The sequence below is a fragment of the Pezoporus occidentalis genome, unplaced genomic scaffold (genome assembly GCF_034315485.1).
Source record: "Pezoporus occidentalis ecotype Australia unplaced genomic scaffold, CSIRO_AGI_Poc_V1 ctg1, whole genome shotgun sequence".
Classification (NCBI taxonomy): domain Eukaryota; kingdom Metazoa; phylum Chordata; class Aves; order Psittaciformes; family Psittacidae; genus Pezoporus; species Pezoporus occidentalis.
In genome coordinates, this window is record NW_026912778.1 from 11,051,990 (window position 1) to 11,071,031 (window position 19,042).

Sequence of the window (19,042 nt, forward strand, 5' to 3'; positions counted from 1 at the left end):
TTTTGTGAATCAAGAGTCTAAAATCCCCAAAACATTTACAGAGCAGTCCTCAGAAGCAACAAAGGATTCAAGCCATCATACCAGCTTGGTATGTGTGGATGCTGGAAGACAGTGAGAAGGGTCTGGTCTGAGACATAATATCAGGGCTCTAGAACAAATCTAGAAGAATGGGACAGAAAATCCAGTTTTAAAGTTAACTGGATAATAAATATCAATGGGGTGGATAAAATATAGGCCAACTATTAGTCTGGGGGATTAGTAAAATTATAAAACAGGCAAGGAAGTGGCTAAAGAATCTTCAGACACTATTATAAATTCTCAGACCAGAAGAAGAAACTACACAGTTCATAGAAGAAATAGACCAATCCTTAATAAAACTCATCTCAACTACTTTCAGTGCTTACCTCAACATAAAACATAGGCACACTTGTGAGCTACAATACAACAAACAGAGGTGTTGTCAGTAAGAGGGCAATCTTGAGTGTTAGTGAGGGTTTTGATGACCTTGTCAAAACAGCACCAAACTTGTGACCAAACCAAGGTCATGGTTTATGAACCAAGTCATTTCTGCTATAAGATAGAGCTTAACTGGAATGATATGAGTAGAGGAGATCTTTGTGTCTCAGTCAAGCCAAAGGCTGACTGATCTAATGTTTCCATTTCCATGGCTCCTACAATCACAGGATGGCAGTAGATGACAGCTTTTCCCAGTAGAGACAGCAAACCATTTGTATGTCTGCTGCTAACTGGCACTAAGATCTCATCTGCATGTGAGTATATACAATTCTATTCACAAATTTATCCTTCTTGAACATGGATAACTGGTAAAAGTGAAAAGCAAGGCTGACAGTGGAGAACACTGAAAGCTTACTCTCAGCAAGGAGGACTAGGAGTGCTTAATCCAGCTGAAGAACAGACAGTGAGGAGGAAGATGTACTTTGGCCAAAGATAGTGGGAGCCAATTCTATAGCTATGAGCTTCAGTTCTGTGAAACAAGTTACACTTAATTTGTTAAATACAGAATAGTTCACACTGAGGAAGTTAGGACTGAAAGACTAAGATGGTACCTGATATATTAAGGTACTACCATATTTATTCAAGTCCAGAGTAACTCCTAACACAGCAAATTTGCAAGAAGGTTTTGGGTCTTTTTTTAAAAAACACATAACTGTTTCTCATTATAAGAATTTATACTCAGTTCCTCTAGCAGACCAAGCTTTAGAAGCATATTTAAAGTGAAGCAGAAAATGACTAAACATAGGATCATTGAATAGTAAACATGGGGTCATATACAATACAGGAAAGAATCCTGACATAGCTCTCCACTTGCCAGAATTTTCCCACCACCAAGCCCAACTAAATCTTTAAGTATTTCTGGGAATTAAAGCCTAATGACTTGCTTCTAGTCTCCTACAAGCCACAACCAGAACAATTAAGATTATAAATTGTTTGCAGTCACAAATTAGTGACTTGCTTAAGCTACTTTTTATTTATTCCTTTCTCACTCCTCAGCTGCCCCCAAGACCTCTCAAAAGCATATAAAAGACACCACAGTTAATTTGCTTTCAATGCTTGGGGAAAATAAATTACTTCATGAATATCTATTTGAAGTATACACACAAAGTTCAAGCTGTATATATTTTACTTGGGAAAAAAATACTGAAAGAGACAGCATATAGCATTACACACAGAAGCTGAGTCAGAGTGCAATTTGAAGACATACATGTTCAATTTGTGCAAGCTGCAGGAAAATAGTTAAGAATGTACAAGCAGTTGTCACAAGTCATTAGCAGCCTTCGTGACATTTTAGCTCCGTTTCTGCTAATAGCGTTCCAGCCACTTTAGAGTTCCTCATCTCGCATCTCAAGCTAGGTAACAAGCTACATACATCAGCATGTTCTCTAGCACTTGGCTGGGGTGGGGGGATGTCGTGGTTTAAACCCTAGCCAGACAGCTTTTCACTCACTCCCAGTGAGTGGTGCCGGGCTGAGAGCAATTGAGGCCCTCCCCCCAGGGGCTCTCCCCTTCCCCGCTCCCACAGGAACAGGGAGGAGGATCAAAAGCGTGCAACTCCCACGGGTTGAGACAAGAACAGTCCAGCAACCAATGTACAACACAAATCACCACCGCTACCACCACCGACAACAATGATAAGAGAAAATAACAAGGGAAGAGAATACGATACCACCAGCTAAGAAACAAGTCCCACCCGGAAGCCCCCGTGTCCTTCCGGGTAACTCCCAGTTACCCCCCCACCCCGGGCATGACATGCTGTGGTATGGAATACCTCCTTGGCTAGCCTGGGTCAGGCGCCCCGTCTCTGCTTCCTCATGGCTTCCCCTCCTCCCTGGCAGAGCATGAGCCTCACAAAGTCCTTGGTCAGGGTAAACATCACTTAGCAACAACCGAAAACATCGGTATCGCCAGCACTGTTCCCAGGCTGGAAGTCAAAACACAGCACTGCACCAGCTACCAAGAAGGAGAAAAATGACTGCTACTGCTGACGCAGGACAGGGGAAGAGGAGGAGGATCCCTAGCATTTTACTGGAGGATAAACGCAGTATGAGATAGGTAGCTTCGCAGCTCTCCCACAGCTGGAAGATGGCATGTTAGCCATACAGTCATAAATACATAGTAATCTGTTACCCCACAGTAAGCAGCTTCTCCTTGCAATACACGATTCCTACTTTGCTTCTGTGAATTGTTAGCTGACATTGCATGCAGGCATTTTTGATTTTAGGTAGCAAGCCTTGTTTAGCACTTGTACTAAGCTCAGACAGTGAGCTGTTATTTCATGAAGAAAAAAAAACATTTTCCAAGGTTTCGTAAGAGGCTTATAGTGACCTTCCGAAATTGCTTACCTCACCCTCTCCTTTGGCAGCCAAGTAGTTCATTTCTTGTACATCAACAAGCTTGATGATGCTGCATGGCATGGGCGCTCCAACATGACCTATTAGGCAAAGTAACATTAGAACTGCTTTTCAAGTCAGGTTCTTAAAACAAGAAGCTGGTTACATGCTAAAGTAAAAAAGATTGAAAACTGATTTCTGATAATATACTACACCAATACCAGTACAGTAATAGCTTAATTTTGCTGGAACTGAAAAATTAGATTCTCAGATATCCCTAGAATGTTACAAGTTGCACCATGTACTCAGGATTTCTTTTTCTTATAATGGGGATCCTCACTCTATGAACACAAGTAGTGTAAGGCCCACTATAGTTTCAGTTATCAGTCTTATTTCAGGTAGGGCGCTAGAAATGTAGCGGCTGACAAATGCAGACTATTTGTTCCAACACCAAAAATGCCATTTAAATTTCCAGCAATGTGTTTATACACAGCAGATTCCTGTTCTGTAAAAATGACAAGGGTTGATACTGACCTCCCATCTCCTAAATCCACTTCAACTTAAAAGGACAAAGCCTACTAAAAGTTTGGATTACTGAACCTTCCTAGCTCTTTAGGGGTAGAAACTTGAAGGGATCCCATCAAAATTATTTTACTTCACTTGAAGAAAAATAGACTCTTATGTTTTATGAGAGCTTTAAGCTGAAGACTAATGCCATCAGGGACCTTTAACAGCATCCTGAAATTTAATAGACAGGCAGACTGTTGAACACCATACCTGCTGTCCAGTCACCAGGCAGTGACAGTGAGCATCCAGCTGTGCATTCAGTCTGCCCATAACCTTCATAGAACTAGGATGTGAAACCAAAACATTAAGATTTACTTTTCAACATGCAGTTTATTAAAGTGAAATTAGTATTTTGCTTTTTCCTGAATTTAAATTCGAGTTCAGTAAAACCCCCAGCATTTTCTAGAAAGAAATAGCTATTAGAGTTTTATCACAATACACAATCTTTAAGTGCTAATATTCCACATTCAGTTCTAATAGTTACTCAAAAGTTTCACACGCTATATGACACTTGTAGAGATGAAAACAGAAAACAGAGGGAGCAAGAGGAAGAAACAAAGACTAACAGTACTAACAATGACTTCATTCACATCATTTAACAACTGGTTTGTCCAAGACAGCCAGGAACAGAATCCCTATGGCCATCACAGCTCTGCAATTAAACAGAAGACAGACTTCCCTTTTCTGTGTAGAATGCATTGCTACACCTGCACACTACTGATTAACTTCAAGCCACAGAAGCCTCATATTTTAGAGCGCTTTTAATTCTTTACATTTGTTTCAACATATTTGTTCCATCCTGTGCCACTGTTAAGCAGATTTTAGCTCAAAAAGCATATATTTTGAAGAGGTTCTAAAGACAAATGCAATGTGTACAGTCTGATTCTCCCCAGTTCATCTTCAAAGCAGGAAGACTACAGTATCATCACATTGATTCAATTCTCTACAGTAGTTACAAATGCTTCTGTGAGGCAAACCTCAGGAATTTAATCTAAGAAAATGAATTATTGCTTATAGCAGCCCTCCCCGCCCCCCCCCCAGTCTTCCCCTTAATACAGTTTAGTTGGTTATGTCAGCTAAACTGTAATAAAGACTTTGGGATGAACGCATAAATCTCAGGGGACAGAGAAACCCTGGAAAGGAGTACATATTTGCATAGTCTCCAACAAGAATGCCAGAGTTATCCATATGATCAGACTACTTGAAATGTTCTATCATCATAGCTGGAATTGGGTATTAAAATACTTATGGTTTAAGATTATGGCCAGGAAACTCACCTGACAGCCAAGAGCTGTTCTCAGGAAGGTCAATACGCTTGCAGATACAGGTGCTGCTCCTGTAATCATCAGCTTTACTCTTCCTCCCAAACTTGCCTACAACAGATACAAGAGACTGTGGACACCAAAAGCATTTTAGAGATTTCCAGAGTCTTTTTCCTTCCCACCCTCACCCAGTATTCACCTACAGTGCTACCCACAAGTGTTAACAGATTAAAGTTTAGTCCCCTATTGCAAGCTGTCTTTCTTGCAGTGTTTTTGACTGCATAAATGGCATCTCAAACATACAGTACCTACAAAGACTATGCTTATGGTATCACTGCAGTGCAGGCTGCCAAAAGCCTGAACAGCTTAAGCTGCGGCCTTACATCAACAGCTTTATTTTTAACTGCCTTGTATCAGCTTCTATACATACTGAATGCTATAAAAAGCAGCCACAGGGCATGTTGTACAACCAGAGTTAAGGCCATAGCAAGTGAGTGCCAGATATAATAGCAGGTGTAACTTACTAGTGACCAACAGTGAGGAGGCAGTAGGGGCTACAGGTGGCCCTGTCACATTTAGCATTCCTCCTTCAGAAGGACAGCAATTGCTCCCAAAGTGGTAAGAGAGAGAAGCACCAGACTGTTTTAGAGTATCTCACAGTTAGCTGATACTATTAGAACTAAGGGGGTTGAAAAAGCAAAGTTGGAAATAAAACAAACCAGCTTTGGAGTAGCCAGTTAATGATGAAAGTCACACCACATTGTAACTATTCATATGCAACTCAACATCTACAAACTTAAATTCAGAGGCTTTCAAGTGTACCTGTATTTTGCGGAAGATGACTTTGTCCCAGAAACTGTTATTTCTAACTATACCACTTTTGAGTTCTGCTTCTTTCCTCTTGGAAGCAAAATCCAGCATCCACCTCTTTATTGTTGTATCTGCCTGTCCAAAAATCTATAAAGAAAGAAGATCCGTGGTTAGAAGCCTCACAAACTAGCATTCCCGTTTTCTTACGGAAGCATGCTTAGAGACTCTTAACAATGAAAACCAATTAAACCACCTTTATTGGGAGGTAATCTTAATTCCAGTAAGAAATACTTGCGGATCTTTATCTTTGCCTCTACCTCAGTTCAGAGATGCTCACCAGTTAGTACTTAACCAATTCTTGTGTCCCATCAAACTGTGATGCTGTTTCAGTATATAGTTTCTTCATTTAAATGAATGAAACAGATGTTTGCCTTTTCTATTCCACGATGATTAAAATTCAAATTGATTATAATCCTCAGCATATTCTAAAAAGCACACCACCATAATGCTTAAAGTAAGAAGGGTTTCTGAAGAAATACAGGTCCCTTCAGAGATACCAGAGAGGTCTGTCTCGCATATACAAACTCACCTTCTAGATCACTTTTCAAAGGCTCCTTCTAGTTGTTCTCAGGAAGTCAAAAAGCAGATTCAACAGGCCACAGATTGTATATTTACTTGGAAAGAGAAAGACCCAGCAGCTCTTCAGCATTATGGCACCCCCTACCACACCAGTTTCCCACTTGTTGACTTCACCTGCTATGTTACTGCAAGGCTGGGTGAAGTTGAAACGGTGCCATACAAGTGTGAAAGCCTCAGGGCACCAGAGTTAACAAGCAAGAGGACATCATGAAAGAAGAGTGTCCCAAGCTTTGGCTCTACTTCTAAAATTCCAGTACAAGAATGCATGAGCAGAATGAGTGGCTATATTTTAAGTACTACAGGCTGGTCTCAGGATTTCCTCCCCTCCAAATGGATCAGAGTTGCACTATTTGTTCCTGTGGCCAAACATAACCTTGTATTACTTGCTGTTCCTCCAGTCTCAGGATTAGAACACCTTCCTGGCTAAGACAACATAGACAAGCTCTGCAATTTCTTTAGCAGTCACTAGGCTTCTTGTTATATCCTTCAACTGCTCTGACTGTATCCTAAGAATAGTCAGTCACCCATATACAAAAGGATGACTTTAAAATATGAAGTCCAGGAAAAAACTTGCTTCTGAATTCCCACCTCAGGTGACCCTGAGCAGCCAAACAGCAACCACCAGAGAGAGCAGAGCTGCTGACACACCCTGTCCCCAGCACTGCTGACTGGCTGGTTTATAGATCTCCCTGCTGGAACACAGTGGCTGCTGTGTAGGAAACCTGTATGCGTCTATGCAAAGAGGCAAACACCTGACCTTGGTGTGCAAATTCCACTCCATGAGTCAGATGCTAAAAGCATGGCATGCAGATGCTAAGCCTCACGGTCATGTACTAGAGTAGACTTAAATAACTTGCTCTGAGCAAAACAGTACATCATTAATCAAGCTAGAGGTAACCAAGTCCCCTAGTCAGACTCTTTAACACTAGTATTTACTGCACTGAAATATTTTAATACAACCGGTATTACGGTACTCCCAGTACTTTCAGCCCTCTTTTAGAAGCTGATACACAAATTGGTTAGTATACCAATTTAACATTCCAGAGCACAGTTACTCCTACCCTGGCAGCACACACTTCATGAAGTCTCTTAAAGCCCTGCACAGGTTTAGACTCATGCCTATAGACTTACCTTATCAAACATTCTGTTCAACAGCCTTGGTACTACAGGAAATACAGTTGGCTGCAGTGTTTTCAGGTCATCCATAAGTAGTCTGATATCCCCCTGAAAGAATCCTATCCGAGCTCCATGGCACAGAATCACACACTGTTAGAAAAAAGTAAACATTGAAGACACAAGATATATGCAGCTGGAACACATGATACACCACCTATGCAGGGCAGACTTCATGGGATCCACCTTAAGTCCTCTCAAGCTTCTGGGCTAGTTCTGCAGCATTCTGACATTATGGGATGGGACTAGAAAGACCACGGCATGCCTGGTGTACACAGGCTAAAGACTTTGACAGAATAATATACAGCATAAAAGCCCCTATCTAAAAGGGGCAGTTGGCCAAATTAAGACAATGCCAGTGACTCAGAGGTAGCAAAAGATCAAAAAGCAGAACTCCTCTTTAACAAGCTTATTTAAAAATACTAGACCTGTTTGTTCCCTGCTACATACTAGGAAACTGCATTTCTGCATTTGAAGTCAGCACATGCTATTTACTGATCCAGCAGGGATTTTTGCCTTATGCTACTTGATTTCCACTCTCTTGCATTCTGGTTTTCCTTCCCATTTCATAGAACAGATGCAAGCAGAGGATTTGTTGTTAGGAGATCAAGATGCTATTTAGAAGAGTCTAGCAGACCATGGCTTATTTCTGCATCCCTTCAGACCTACACCAAGAAAGGCAGACTTAATCCTGTTGTGTTCTATAGTCTGTTACAAGTCTAGAAGCTCCACCCCCTCACCTATACACCCCCATCTCTATTTTGTTTGGGTTTCATTTATTCTGTTATACATAAGAGGAACAGAGGTTTTGTTTATCTATACCTGTTTTTATTTCGTACACATCCTTCATTCCCTACCATCCATCCTCATCTTTTCTGCACAAGACAGAGTATCAGTTTTGGCCTTCACCCACACTTTGCCACCATCTGCTAAAAAACAGCAACTGCATCAGTCCAAATGGACTGAGAAGCAAGTGCATTTGTCCTATCAAGGCTTCCTAGCTTTCTAAGGAAGCCAAAAATCTGCTAACATCAGGTTTATGACTGGGGTAGAACTCTAAAGATTGCTTCTCACAGAGCCTGTGTTCATACCTACCCCAAGAGTAACAAATCTTTTCTCCTTTCTACCAAAAGTGTTCTTGCTTGCAATCACCTACTTTGTAAAGACCTCAAACAGCAGAGGAATACTGAGATCTAAACACTTTCTTCTCATTTTATCCTTTAGAACACAGGTTCACATCCTATTTCTACCGCATGATCAAGAGCGGAGCTGTTACCTACAGCTTGTAGCTTCTGGTGCAAGGCAGGCACTAGTAAAATGGACACTGAAGCATAACTGGTATCCAGGTTACCAACAGAAAAAAGCCAAAAGCCTAAGGGCACCTGTACTCCTCAGTTACACTCTATTCCCAATCCTCATAACTTAAACACTTTCACATGTGCGTATGTACACACTCTGTAGAAAGCTCAGGTTTCCTAACTGAAATCACAGGACAATTTCTGGGTCCAGGTACCTTTTCACGCTTGCACAGAGGCTATTTATTTCACTACATAAACTGGGGCACAACTACCTTCAACATACATACTTGCAGTCTCACCTAAGGGAGAGATGTTAATTCAACTTCAGTAGGTACAGTAATTAAATACCTGTGCCTCTACTGTATATCAGAAGGAAATTGCATCCTTTCAGTAATGCATGCCACCTAACTATGGGCTCAGAGATCCTTAAGACTGCCCATATTAAGACAACCTGAGCTCCGTCATTCTCAGAAATTAAGCCCCAGGTTTTGCTATATGGTGAAACGAGCTATCCAAGTGAGTTTCAAAGTCTGTCATTAAATAGATGAAAATTACTTTTGATGCTCCTAGAAGAGAACTCCACTAAAACCAAATCCCTTCGTCTTTATTATTTCTTGAAGCAATGGTAAGTTTAACTAATATAAAATTAGTTCTGTGTAAGCAACCAGGATGCCACATTATAAATAAAAATTTGCGGTGTCTGTAGACTAAAATGCATGGATTTTTAATAGTGCACTGACTATATTAGAGGGATTTTTTTTTAAATTGTCTCATGTTTTAGTAAGCCAGTTCGTTAATCCTAGCTCTAGGGTTGATGATTATGTTTCAGCATGAAAGCTAATTGTCTGGTACTTACTGGATATTGTTTACAATACTGCTTTCCTGAACCTTACCTCAAGCTTTCATACACATGAGCAGGAGTCAAAAAGGAATAGTGTGTAACACTGATTCAAGATACATGCATTCTGTAAGTAAAGTAAGCTTTTCAATAGTTCAGAATGACAAACAAATGCTTACCTCAACAATTCTCTCAAACATATGAGCCAAGGGCAGGAATGATATCAGAATGTCATCAGGCGAAGGTAAAAATGTTTTCTGAAAGTGTTAGTAAAATTAAGTTTCATTCTCATTGATTCTCTATTTTGCTCAAGTTAAACACAACAATGAAACCTAGTGTCTAAAGGACAACCCCTGCTTCAAGTTTTGTTTGTAATAAAGCTGCATTGTTTTTCTTTCATCAAAATACTACAGCAATAACTTGTAGCATGAGTAAACACTGCAGAAACGGTAATCTTTTAGAGTTGAATAGAGAACCAAATTTACCATTCATATTATAACTAGAAACAAATTCTGATAGAAACTACAGGAAGTTATATACATTGTGGGGGGAGATGGGGACAGAAAGATTGAAGTAGTAAAAAAAATACACACTGCCATCTTAAATCACCTTGCTAATCCAATTTACCATAGGGTTGATATCAAAAGTGCCTTACATGATCTAATTGTGAGACCAGTTGCTTAATTTAAAGACAATTCTATATGTACTGTATTTAGAATAAGTGCAGTTGTACTTTTAATTACACCTGTATGCATTAGAACCATCTTGGCTACCCTGCAAATGAACTTTAGTAGTCTACTGTAAACTAAAAGTTAACTGTATTTTTACTTGATACAGTGTTATTTTGCTTGCTCATTTGTGCAAGGGCTTTAAGCATTTTTGGGGTTGGGGGTAAAATACATTATAGCTTCTCCCATTCTTAGTGGAAAAGTTTAGCCCCTACACAAACCCTCTGATACAGAGCTTTCACTATTTACAGACAGTATAAGCCCATGGCAGAACGTAGTGCAGATCCGATCTTTGTAAGATTTTGCTTGGATCAGAGCAAATTGTAAATTTGTCAAGTTCTTGATGCTGACAGAAGAAACCAGCGAACATTCAACTTCTGACCTAGCATGGGCAGAGTGCTGTCAAGATACATTTCCACTTGAATTTTACTAAAAAGACCAAAGTTAGCAAGGTTTCAATGTTGGTTTTACTCATGAAATTCTTCCCATCCACAATGTTAAAATTTGCAGTTTACCTCTGTAGTTTTCAGAAAAGCTGAAGCATTGCTGACTACGTTTTGATGAGTGATCATAGCTCCTTTGGGGTTTCCTAAGGAAGAAGCACATCAGGACACAACAGTCAAATTTTTAGATCCTTTAGGTTACCAAGCAGAGGTAAAATTAAGAGTGTGTGAATCAGTCCCTTCTTTGATATTAAAATCTCTCCTTCAATATTGATTTAACAAAGGCAGAGAACTTGCTAATACTTTCAAGAACAGCTAGTAACAGTTAAGGTTGCACTAAGCACCTCAAATTCCATAAGGAAATAAACTCCTTAAATTGTTGTGCTTCTCTTGTTCAAAATCCAACATTTCTGTGAAGATACAGCTATCAAACCCAGACCAATTTCTAGTCTCACATCTGCTGTAAAAATGTAGCTTTTCTTCCCTTTTGCTCCCTGCCAGTCTTTGGTATTAACGCATAAATGTCAAGTGTGTGACACTGCCCTGGTTTCAGCCAGGATAGACATCTAGATAGTCTGGTTTGGTCTTACGCGAAGTTGCTTAGAGCTAAGGAACAAATTCTGCTCGTACAGTACAAAAAGAAAAAGGACTATAGAAGAATTGAAGTATGAAGGAGAGCACTTACAATGGAAATACACATCCAGTTCTTATGCCAAAAAATTTAACATCTAATATAATATAACATTAGTATTATAAAACTCTGTATTGATCAATAGGAAAAAATCAAAGCGAGCCTTACCATAAAACTTCCCCAGCTACTACTTGCCAAAAAGACGCAGCAGTAGGGGAGTCTTGAAAAAAAGTAGGAGGGCTTCTGAATTAATTTTGCACATACAGGATAATAAATTCTGCATAATGTAATGAGGTGTACCTGTTGTTCCACTGGTGAAACAGATGACTGCTAGATCTTCTGGTTTTGGAGGCTATGAGAGTTAAGAAAATATTACTATGGTTAAGATGGCAAGGAAATATTTTCTTGGACAAAACACTGAAATATTAGTGTTACTTATAAGCGATCGGAGATCTGCTTGCTGTCTAGCTTTCAGATTGTCACTTACACTAATTTCATACTTACTATAGGTTTTTGCCTGTGTGTTCTTCCCAGCTCCTACAGAAAGGAGAGAAAGGGGAGAAAGGGGATACAGACAGCTTAGATATAAGCATGTAACTTTTACTTTAAATTTACCAGACTAATATTACCAAACACCATAATATTTTGTTACCTAGACTGTCTATTAAGACATTAACTTCCAAAGAGTAACAAAGGCTTTAAGGACATTTTAAAGATGTATAGAATAACTGTCATGTTCTACAAATACAAAAGTGATAACTAATCTCAAATTCATTGTTTTGTTTTTTTCCAGCTACTAAACCAAAAGTTTAACTCTCTACAGGAGCTCAAGGTTAAGCAGTGTTGTGACAAGCTACAACAGGCAATCAATCCTATACATCATGCAGAAGACATGTGCCACTAACAACTGCTAAGTCGATGAAGCAAGATTAATTTCAATAAGCATCTCACACCAGCATCACTGCTTGTGAAAAGGAAGACTGGTTTTCCCCATGATTACCCCAAGTGGTTTGTATTCCTTTTATACATAAGACAACACAAGATTCTCTCCTCCTTCCCTCTTCCCTCCCTATTCAGGTCTGACTTAGTAATGTCATAGTTCTTCAGGCAAAAAGGAATTGATACCATAAAGATCCTTTTATCTTTGATGATAAAAGGATTAAGAGGGAATATCTGAATGCCAATATTCCGGTATCTGTGACCTTCAAAGGTTTAAGTCAAGAATTATTACTGTCATGCTTATTTAAGAATAGAAACAATACAACCTTAAGGATTTAGGCAAATTAAAATGGAGTTTTTTAAAGTATAGCTTTGGAAACACCCTTTGAGGGCAGACATATCAACTTCACCATTGCTTTTACATTTTAAGTACACAATAGCACTATGCATTCCTTTACTAGCCCTAGATTTCTTTTACTATGATGTACCTACTTGGGTAACCTTAAGAAATAAGGTATGTCTGGGAAAAGTTAACATTCCCATACTTGTAAGTTTGTACTTTTGAAACAGTACCTTTATAGAAAAATTTGCCACTATGACAATGCTCAAAACAGCATCTGTATTTCCAGTACCACCAGAGCCTCAATACTTCCCTACAGCCCCTTTTGAGCAAGAACTGGTATTTACTGAATATACAGCTAAAATCTCCACACACTTCTTTTGATCTCCTAGATCAGAACTTTTCCTATTGAGAAGCCATTTATTCACAGCTACTCAGCTCTAAGTAACCACAGCATACATACAGATATTATGCATCAGAAATCAAGCTTATGGCATCTGGGAGATATCAGAGGAACAGGTCACATAACCTATAAAGCACAGCTGAGCAATAAGCTTAATCCAGAGATCCAGAAAACAAGTAAAGCTAGAAATAATCATTCTATTCTAATCTAAACTTCTAAACAGTTCATGGTTGTCTTTTGGGAGACATTAAAAGCCTCTACCCCTTAAAAAAAGGGAAAAAGAAAAAGCATGAGAAAAAACTTATTCCTGCTCACAGAGACACTATTAGAAATGTTTCAGTTTGCCTAACTTTAGACAAGATTTAGACAAGAGGCTCTTGGAGCATCTATTACTGCATTAATCCAAACATCAAGCATTTTTGTGAAGTGAGAGCTATAAAGTACTACTGGTAGTCACTACTTAAGCATCTAAATTTCTAACTTCAAGCTAACATTCATCCCCAGTTTTGTTTTTCTGTAATTGGAAGATCAAGTGAAAAGCACCTTCCTTTGCAAAAAACTGGAGTTAAATCAAGGAAAGAAGCCAATTTTCATGTACCAACTTGCAGTTGGGCCAATCTTTTTCTAAGCTTAACCCAACCCTTTTGCCAATGAGCTATAAAGTCACTTAATCCACATAATGTTTTTAGCCCCATTTGAACCTGATTTTGCTGGGGCTAGCTAGCTGCGAGTTCCCTCTTTCAAAGACATGCTAGCATTTTTTACCTTTACCAGAAGGTGGCCCTGTTAACACAGCAGTTAAGACTTGCTGTGGAAATTAGTTCAGTGAAATGAGGTATTTCACACAGTTCCTGACACCTGCACAAGACAAGCTCACTTACTTTGAGATATTCAAGTCCTAGTGAACCAAGCCTTCCTCAGAAGTCCTAGCTAGAACTAGGTTAAGCCCCATTTCACAGTCTCACAGTAAAGATGTACTTTATGCATGTTGATCATGGGACAGACTTCCCCAAATAACAAGTGAAGTTATGAAATAAACTTGCATAAGATGTTTATGCAGACAAACTAATTGCAAGCAAAACCAAGACTTAAACATTAGGTGGCTAAGCAAAATGGTTTCTACTTCCCAAACCTGGCAGTTTCATACCCCTACGTTACCATAAACTTCCCCTGGAACAGTTCACTGCCATTTTCCTCCTCCCCATAAAACTTTTTGGAGAATCACTATACAGGGGAAACTACCATTTTTCACAAGACCAAAACCTACACAGGCTCTTTTTTGAAATAGTATTTCTGAAGTATTAGTCACAGTATATAATTATCATGTATCATGGGCAAGCCTGAACACTCAGATCAAATGTTCAGTCTGGACTATGTTAACAAGCTGTCATTCTACGGTCTTGGCATATACACTTTTACATTTTGAGCATTATCAAATACTATTAGCAAACTGCTTTCTTTCTTATATTTTTGTCTAAACTTCAATCCAAGAGATAGTTGAGTATTTTGAAACTAATCCACAACATTCTGTTCACAGTCCTAAAAATCTGTTCAACAGTCATCTTCCTCCACAAGTAAATGGGATGAAAGCAGTAATGTAGGTTAGCCATGCTTACCTCTATTTCTCTCATGCTGAAGACTTCCACCCCACACTTTTTGCCACGTTCCACAAGATCCATGCCGAAAGACTCCATAATAACAATAGTGTTGAGTATTGGAGCTTCGCCCTTTTCCACACTGGTTAGCAGCAGTTTGGCCTTGTCAGGTTTGTCACAGAAAACCAATGACAAGTCAGCTGATGAAAGAGAATGACATTGTCAGTATGGCAATTTTAGGCTAGATCCATACATACTTCAGAACACGTAATGGAAGACTTCTCTGAAGAAGGCTACAGTTCTGCCCTCAGTTCTGCAATCAAACATTCACTTGCTGAAGTACTAAAAATGTCCTACCTTTGTTCACAATGTACGTTATAGCTTCAGTTCCCAGTGTATCATAGAGTGGCACCACCACCATGGAGTATGCATAGCATCCCTGCTCAATGATAACCCACTGCAGAAAAAAAAAGAGATGCAAGTCATTATGTGTTTGCTTATCATAACAGACCTCCAAGAGTCATTTGGATTCTATCAAGAAAGCCAGCAGGACAGAGCTCATTTGGACAAGTGGCAGTTTGCATAATTTGTTTACTTTGAAGACCTACTAAGTTTTTTTTTTATTTGTGGAGTTAAAAATAAATGAGCTATGGGAAAGAATCCAATTCAATAAAATTCAACTCTGCCCCAAGAGATCTGCCTGCTAACAAGTGCAGTGCTCAATAAACATAATGGATACTGTAGACTTACAGTGTGTTGCAAGCTGACAATGCTTTACAGCAAGCCTGATTTCACCCAAAATACTGTCAAAGCAAGATAGTCATGCAATTATTTTTTCTGATAGTAGCTCACTCCCCTATGATGACAACTTTAAACATCACTCAGCTGCTTCTTCCATGTAATATGTAATATCTAATACAGCATCTATGTTGACAAAATTGCTAAATGCCGGTTTTACAAACTGTTTATTAGGGGCAAGTTTCCTGACGTAAGTTCTCTACTTATTAAGACCACTTTAAATGCAGGGGATTTTTCTGAAAACATTTCTGTGATAGGCAAGTTGTACACCTTGTCCAAAAAGACTTCTTAATAAGACTACTTCAAGGCCAGCTAACAAGTAACTAGACTTCAATGTAGACATTAGGAATACTGGTAAGTCTAAGCAGGCACATCTATACTAGCCATAAAAGGGTCCACTGAATACCCTACCTGTTCATGTAACAAGGGGGCTGCTGTATTGCTGTTCAGCAGCCTGAAGTAGGTATCTTAATAGGGTGGGAGTCTACTTTGTTGGACTTAAGAAGCTGCGCAGTGATAAAACCTTCTTGTTGCAGCCTTCAACAACTTTTGCACACCATCATGCTCAATACAACAACCAGCATCTTCATTTTCTAGACTATCAATATATTTTTCTTTCATTTTTCCTTCTAAATTTAAGAATAGTTCAATACAAGTATCAAACCTTAATATTTGAGGTCTCTCTCAAAGTCCAAGCAAGCATCTAGTATTGAATACAGACAACAGCCTGGAAGTTTCAATTTGTTTTCTGACATGGCTCTGACCTTCTTTTAAGGGACCCTTGTATTATTTCCCTGTCCCGTTCTCTCAGTCCAAAACACAACTTTCTGTTGTGATCATCTGTTCTCCAGTTACTCAGAGAAAGTAATATTTTTATTTATAAATCCAAGTTTGTTTTTTTTTAGTGAACATTTAAGCAAGTAACATACTAGGATTTTCCCCATTAGGGGGCTTCCCCAGCAGCTGTTCCATGAACTGACAAATGTGAATCATTTCACACCAAAAAAAAAAATAATCTCAATCTCATGTCTGGATTAGCAATTATACTGGGGATGTTACAACACCCATTCAGTAGTTTTCAGCAGGGAAAACCCCAGATTTAAAATTGCTGCTTTAAACAAGTCTTTCCAGCTCATTCCTGACCCAACCCAAAGCCTGCTGGAGCAATGCAACTCAAGCACATTTTTTCTCTGTGATCCAAGAGCAGATCACGCTACTGTGCTCTCTTTCAGAAAATCCACTGGCCTTGCAGCCAAAGACTTTGCACACAGATGTCTACAGAGAAACAGTTCAAACTGGTAAAACACTCCCACAGCTCCCTTTTTCACTTCCAGTTCATAATGCTATAAACACAGGAGACTGAAAAAACAGTCACACCATGTCATTTAACAGCTTCCTAGTTGAAGATATCCCAGCCTTTATTACAGGAAAAAAGTGGCTGTTAGAACCAGAATTCCAGCAGGAAAATCCAAGCACCAAACAACTGCAAATTTAAGAGTCTTGAAACTGTGTTTACTTCATCCATACAAGGCTAGAGTTAGGGGAGTTTGTGTTGTAGGCTGGAAGAGGAGGAAGGGGGTCAAGGTCACTTATCACATAACTTGCATTTTAATGACAGGAGGGAAGGCTCAATGGCAAACTTGAAATCAGAAGACATCCAACAGCAAGCTGTTTTCCAGCACGACCAAGACACTGATACAATTCCTAAAGCTGTCAACACTGTAGATGGCTCTGTATAATGGCATCCAGCTGGGAGCATTTAATCAAGAGTGACAGCATAATTCTGACAAAACTTAAGAAACAGTCCCCTCTCAGTACAGGTTTGTACTAGCCAACACAGCAAGTACCAGCTTAGGCCACTAAGCACATAAATTATCTAATAGGACTGAGTTTCTCTAACCTATGTTTAATAAACAACTCCAGAGAACAAATATTTACAGAATATTCCATAATATTTTTAGAAACAGTAATCTAGAACCACTTCTGGGTTAAAATGGATAGACACCAGCTAATCAATCTAAATATCCCAAAGTTGTCTCAGGTTTGTAACATCATTTTGCTTTATCAGGTCTTCTTTGATTATGTCTCTCTTTAGTATTTATGCCCCTTTATTAAACTGCAATTAACTTCCAATTTTGCCTTCCTAAGCAGTTCTGCCTCCCAGAATCTTTGTGCCCAGGGTCTTTATTTGTCCAAATATTTAATATCTCCTATATTTGTCCAAATTTCCCCTATTATTTGTCCAAATATTTAATCACTAAGTGATTTGAAACGTTTTAACACAACCTTATTACTTCCAACCACTTTCAATTACCTTGCACTCCAGTGTCACTTTTTAAGAGACAGCAAATGGTGATTACATTCTCTAAGTACCATATTAGCTTCCCATTAAACAGGCTTCCTCTATAAACTGGAAAGAGGAGAATGAGTTCAGTTCTTCTGGATTCCCCAATTCTCTTCCTGCTATCCAACATTCTGCATTCAGCTTTGGGAGCAGAACACCAGGACTCTAATAATTGTGTCAGCTAGCTGGTTTTGTTAGCTAAAGACAAAGTTTATGGCTTGTGGTTCCACAGTGTCAGCCTTTATAACCTTGTCCAACACTACATGGACTCCCAACAGGGAAGTTCAGCACACTGCCAAAAAGCAACAGATAGAGGAGTGGCACACTTCAATAACAGCTATACTACCAATACACACACTGTCAAGTTACCTCAGGTCTGTTTTGTGAAAAGATTCCTATGTATTGAACGTGAGATGGTTTGAAGCCTCGGTGGAGTAACGCAGAGCCCACACACTCAGCTCTGTCTAAAGCCTGTAGAGGCAAAAAAGCAAACAAAAATATTGAGAGCAAGCTCAGTTTATACCCCTCAACATTATTCTATCTTGGGTCTAACAAAAAGAAGGCCAATAACTGGTATGAAGCAGACGAAGTTTTTTAGACTATTTTGGATGTCCTCTGCGACTTTGATAACTGAAACACTGCAGTGTCATTACACTGCACTGACTGTAGATACACCACTTGAACTCAATATGCAGCAGAAAAGGCACTTAATCCAGTTGGACTTGAAAGTATTAAGTATAGGTTCAAATGTTAGGCTCATACACAGAAAAGGCTGTTTTGTTGCATCTGTATGGAACTACACAAGTGATCATGGAATGATTCAGGATTATATTTTTGCTCAGCCTAAGGCACTACACATATGCCATCCTTCTGCTTCATTCAGTGCTTATGGGAATAGCATTTTCCCCTTCAAAAAGGAAGGGAACAAGGAGGCAAAACACAGCTAGGTCTATAAAGGAAACCTGGGAAAGCAATTTTCTAAATTCTTTCCACATAGCACATGACCTGAATCCATGTTAGTCACATGAGTCAAACAGCAAATACAGACAGGTTGCACCTAGCAAGTGTCCGGCAAAATCACCTTGGAAAAAGTGAGGTCTGCTACATACAAAAAGTGTTTAATGACCCTAACAGTATGTAACAGGCAAGGTTTATGCAAATTTGAACAACAGATTAAATCAGGAACAACCTAGAAGTACACAGCTGTGAACAAAGATTTGCATAAAGGTATTTTTAGCTATCATTAAGGAGCATGCCAGTAGTTAGAAGCATATCTTTTAGCACCCTATACAAACATCATTCAGCACTATGGAGACAAGTTGTCAAGAAGCACAAGGAACACCTGCAGATAAGACCTTTCCTAGTGTAAAATGAAGGTTTCAGAA

At 39.2% G+C, this 19,042-nt stretch overlaps 1 protein-coding gene across 3 annotated transcripts in view; it reads right to left on the reverse strand.

The window, feature by feature from the left end:
• The window catches only part of ACSL1 (acyl-CoA synthetase long chain family member 1), a 38,437-nt gene that overhangs the window by 4,247 nt on the left and 15,148 nt on the right, over positions 1–19,042 (reverse strand). For all 3 annotated transcript variants that reach the window (XM_062630926.1, XM_062630848.1, XM_062631010.1), the window contains 12 exons: positions 18,027–18,128; positions 14,873–14,972; positions 14,537–14,715; positions 11,743–11,775; positions 11,539–11,590; positions 10,680–10,753; positions 9,616–9,693; positions 7,259–7,393; positions 5,501–5,635; positions 4,694–4,789; positions 3,627–3,699; positions 2,862–2,950 (listed from right to left, as the gene is read on the reverse strand). In XM_062630926.1, coding sequence (XP_062486910.1) covers positions 2,862–2,950; positions 3,627–3,699; positions 4,694–4,789; positions 5,501–5,635; positions 7,259–7,393; positions 9,616–9,693; positions 10,680–10,753; positions 11,539–11,590; positions 11,743–11,775; positions 14,537–14,715; positions 14,873–14,972; positions 18,027–18,128 — 1,146 coding nt within the window. The remainder of the gene's footprint in view (positions 1–2,861; positions 2,951–3,626; positions 3,700–4,693; positions 4,790–5,500; positions 5,636–7,258; positions 7,394–9,615; positions 9,694–10,679; positions 10,754–11,538; positions 11,591–11,742; positions 11,776–14,536; positions 14,716–14,872; positions 14,973–18,026; positions 18,129–19,042) is intronic.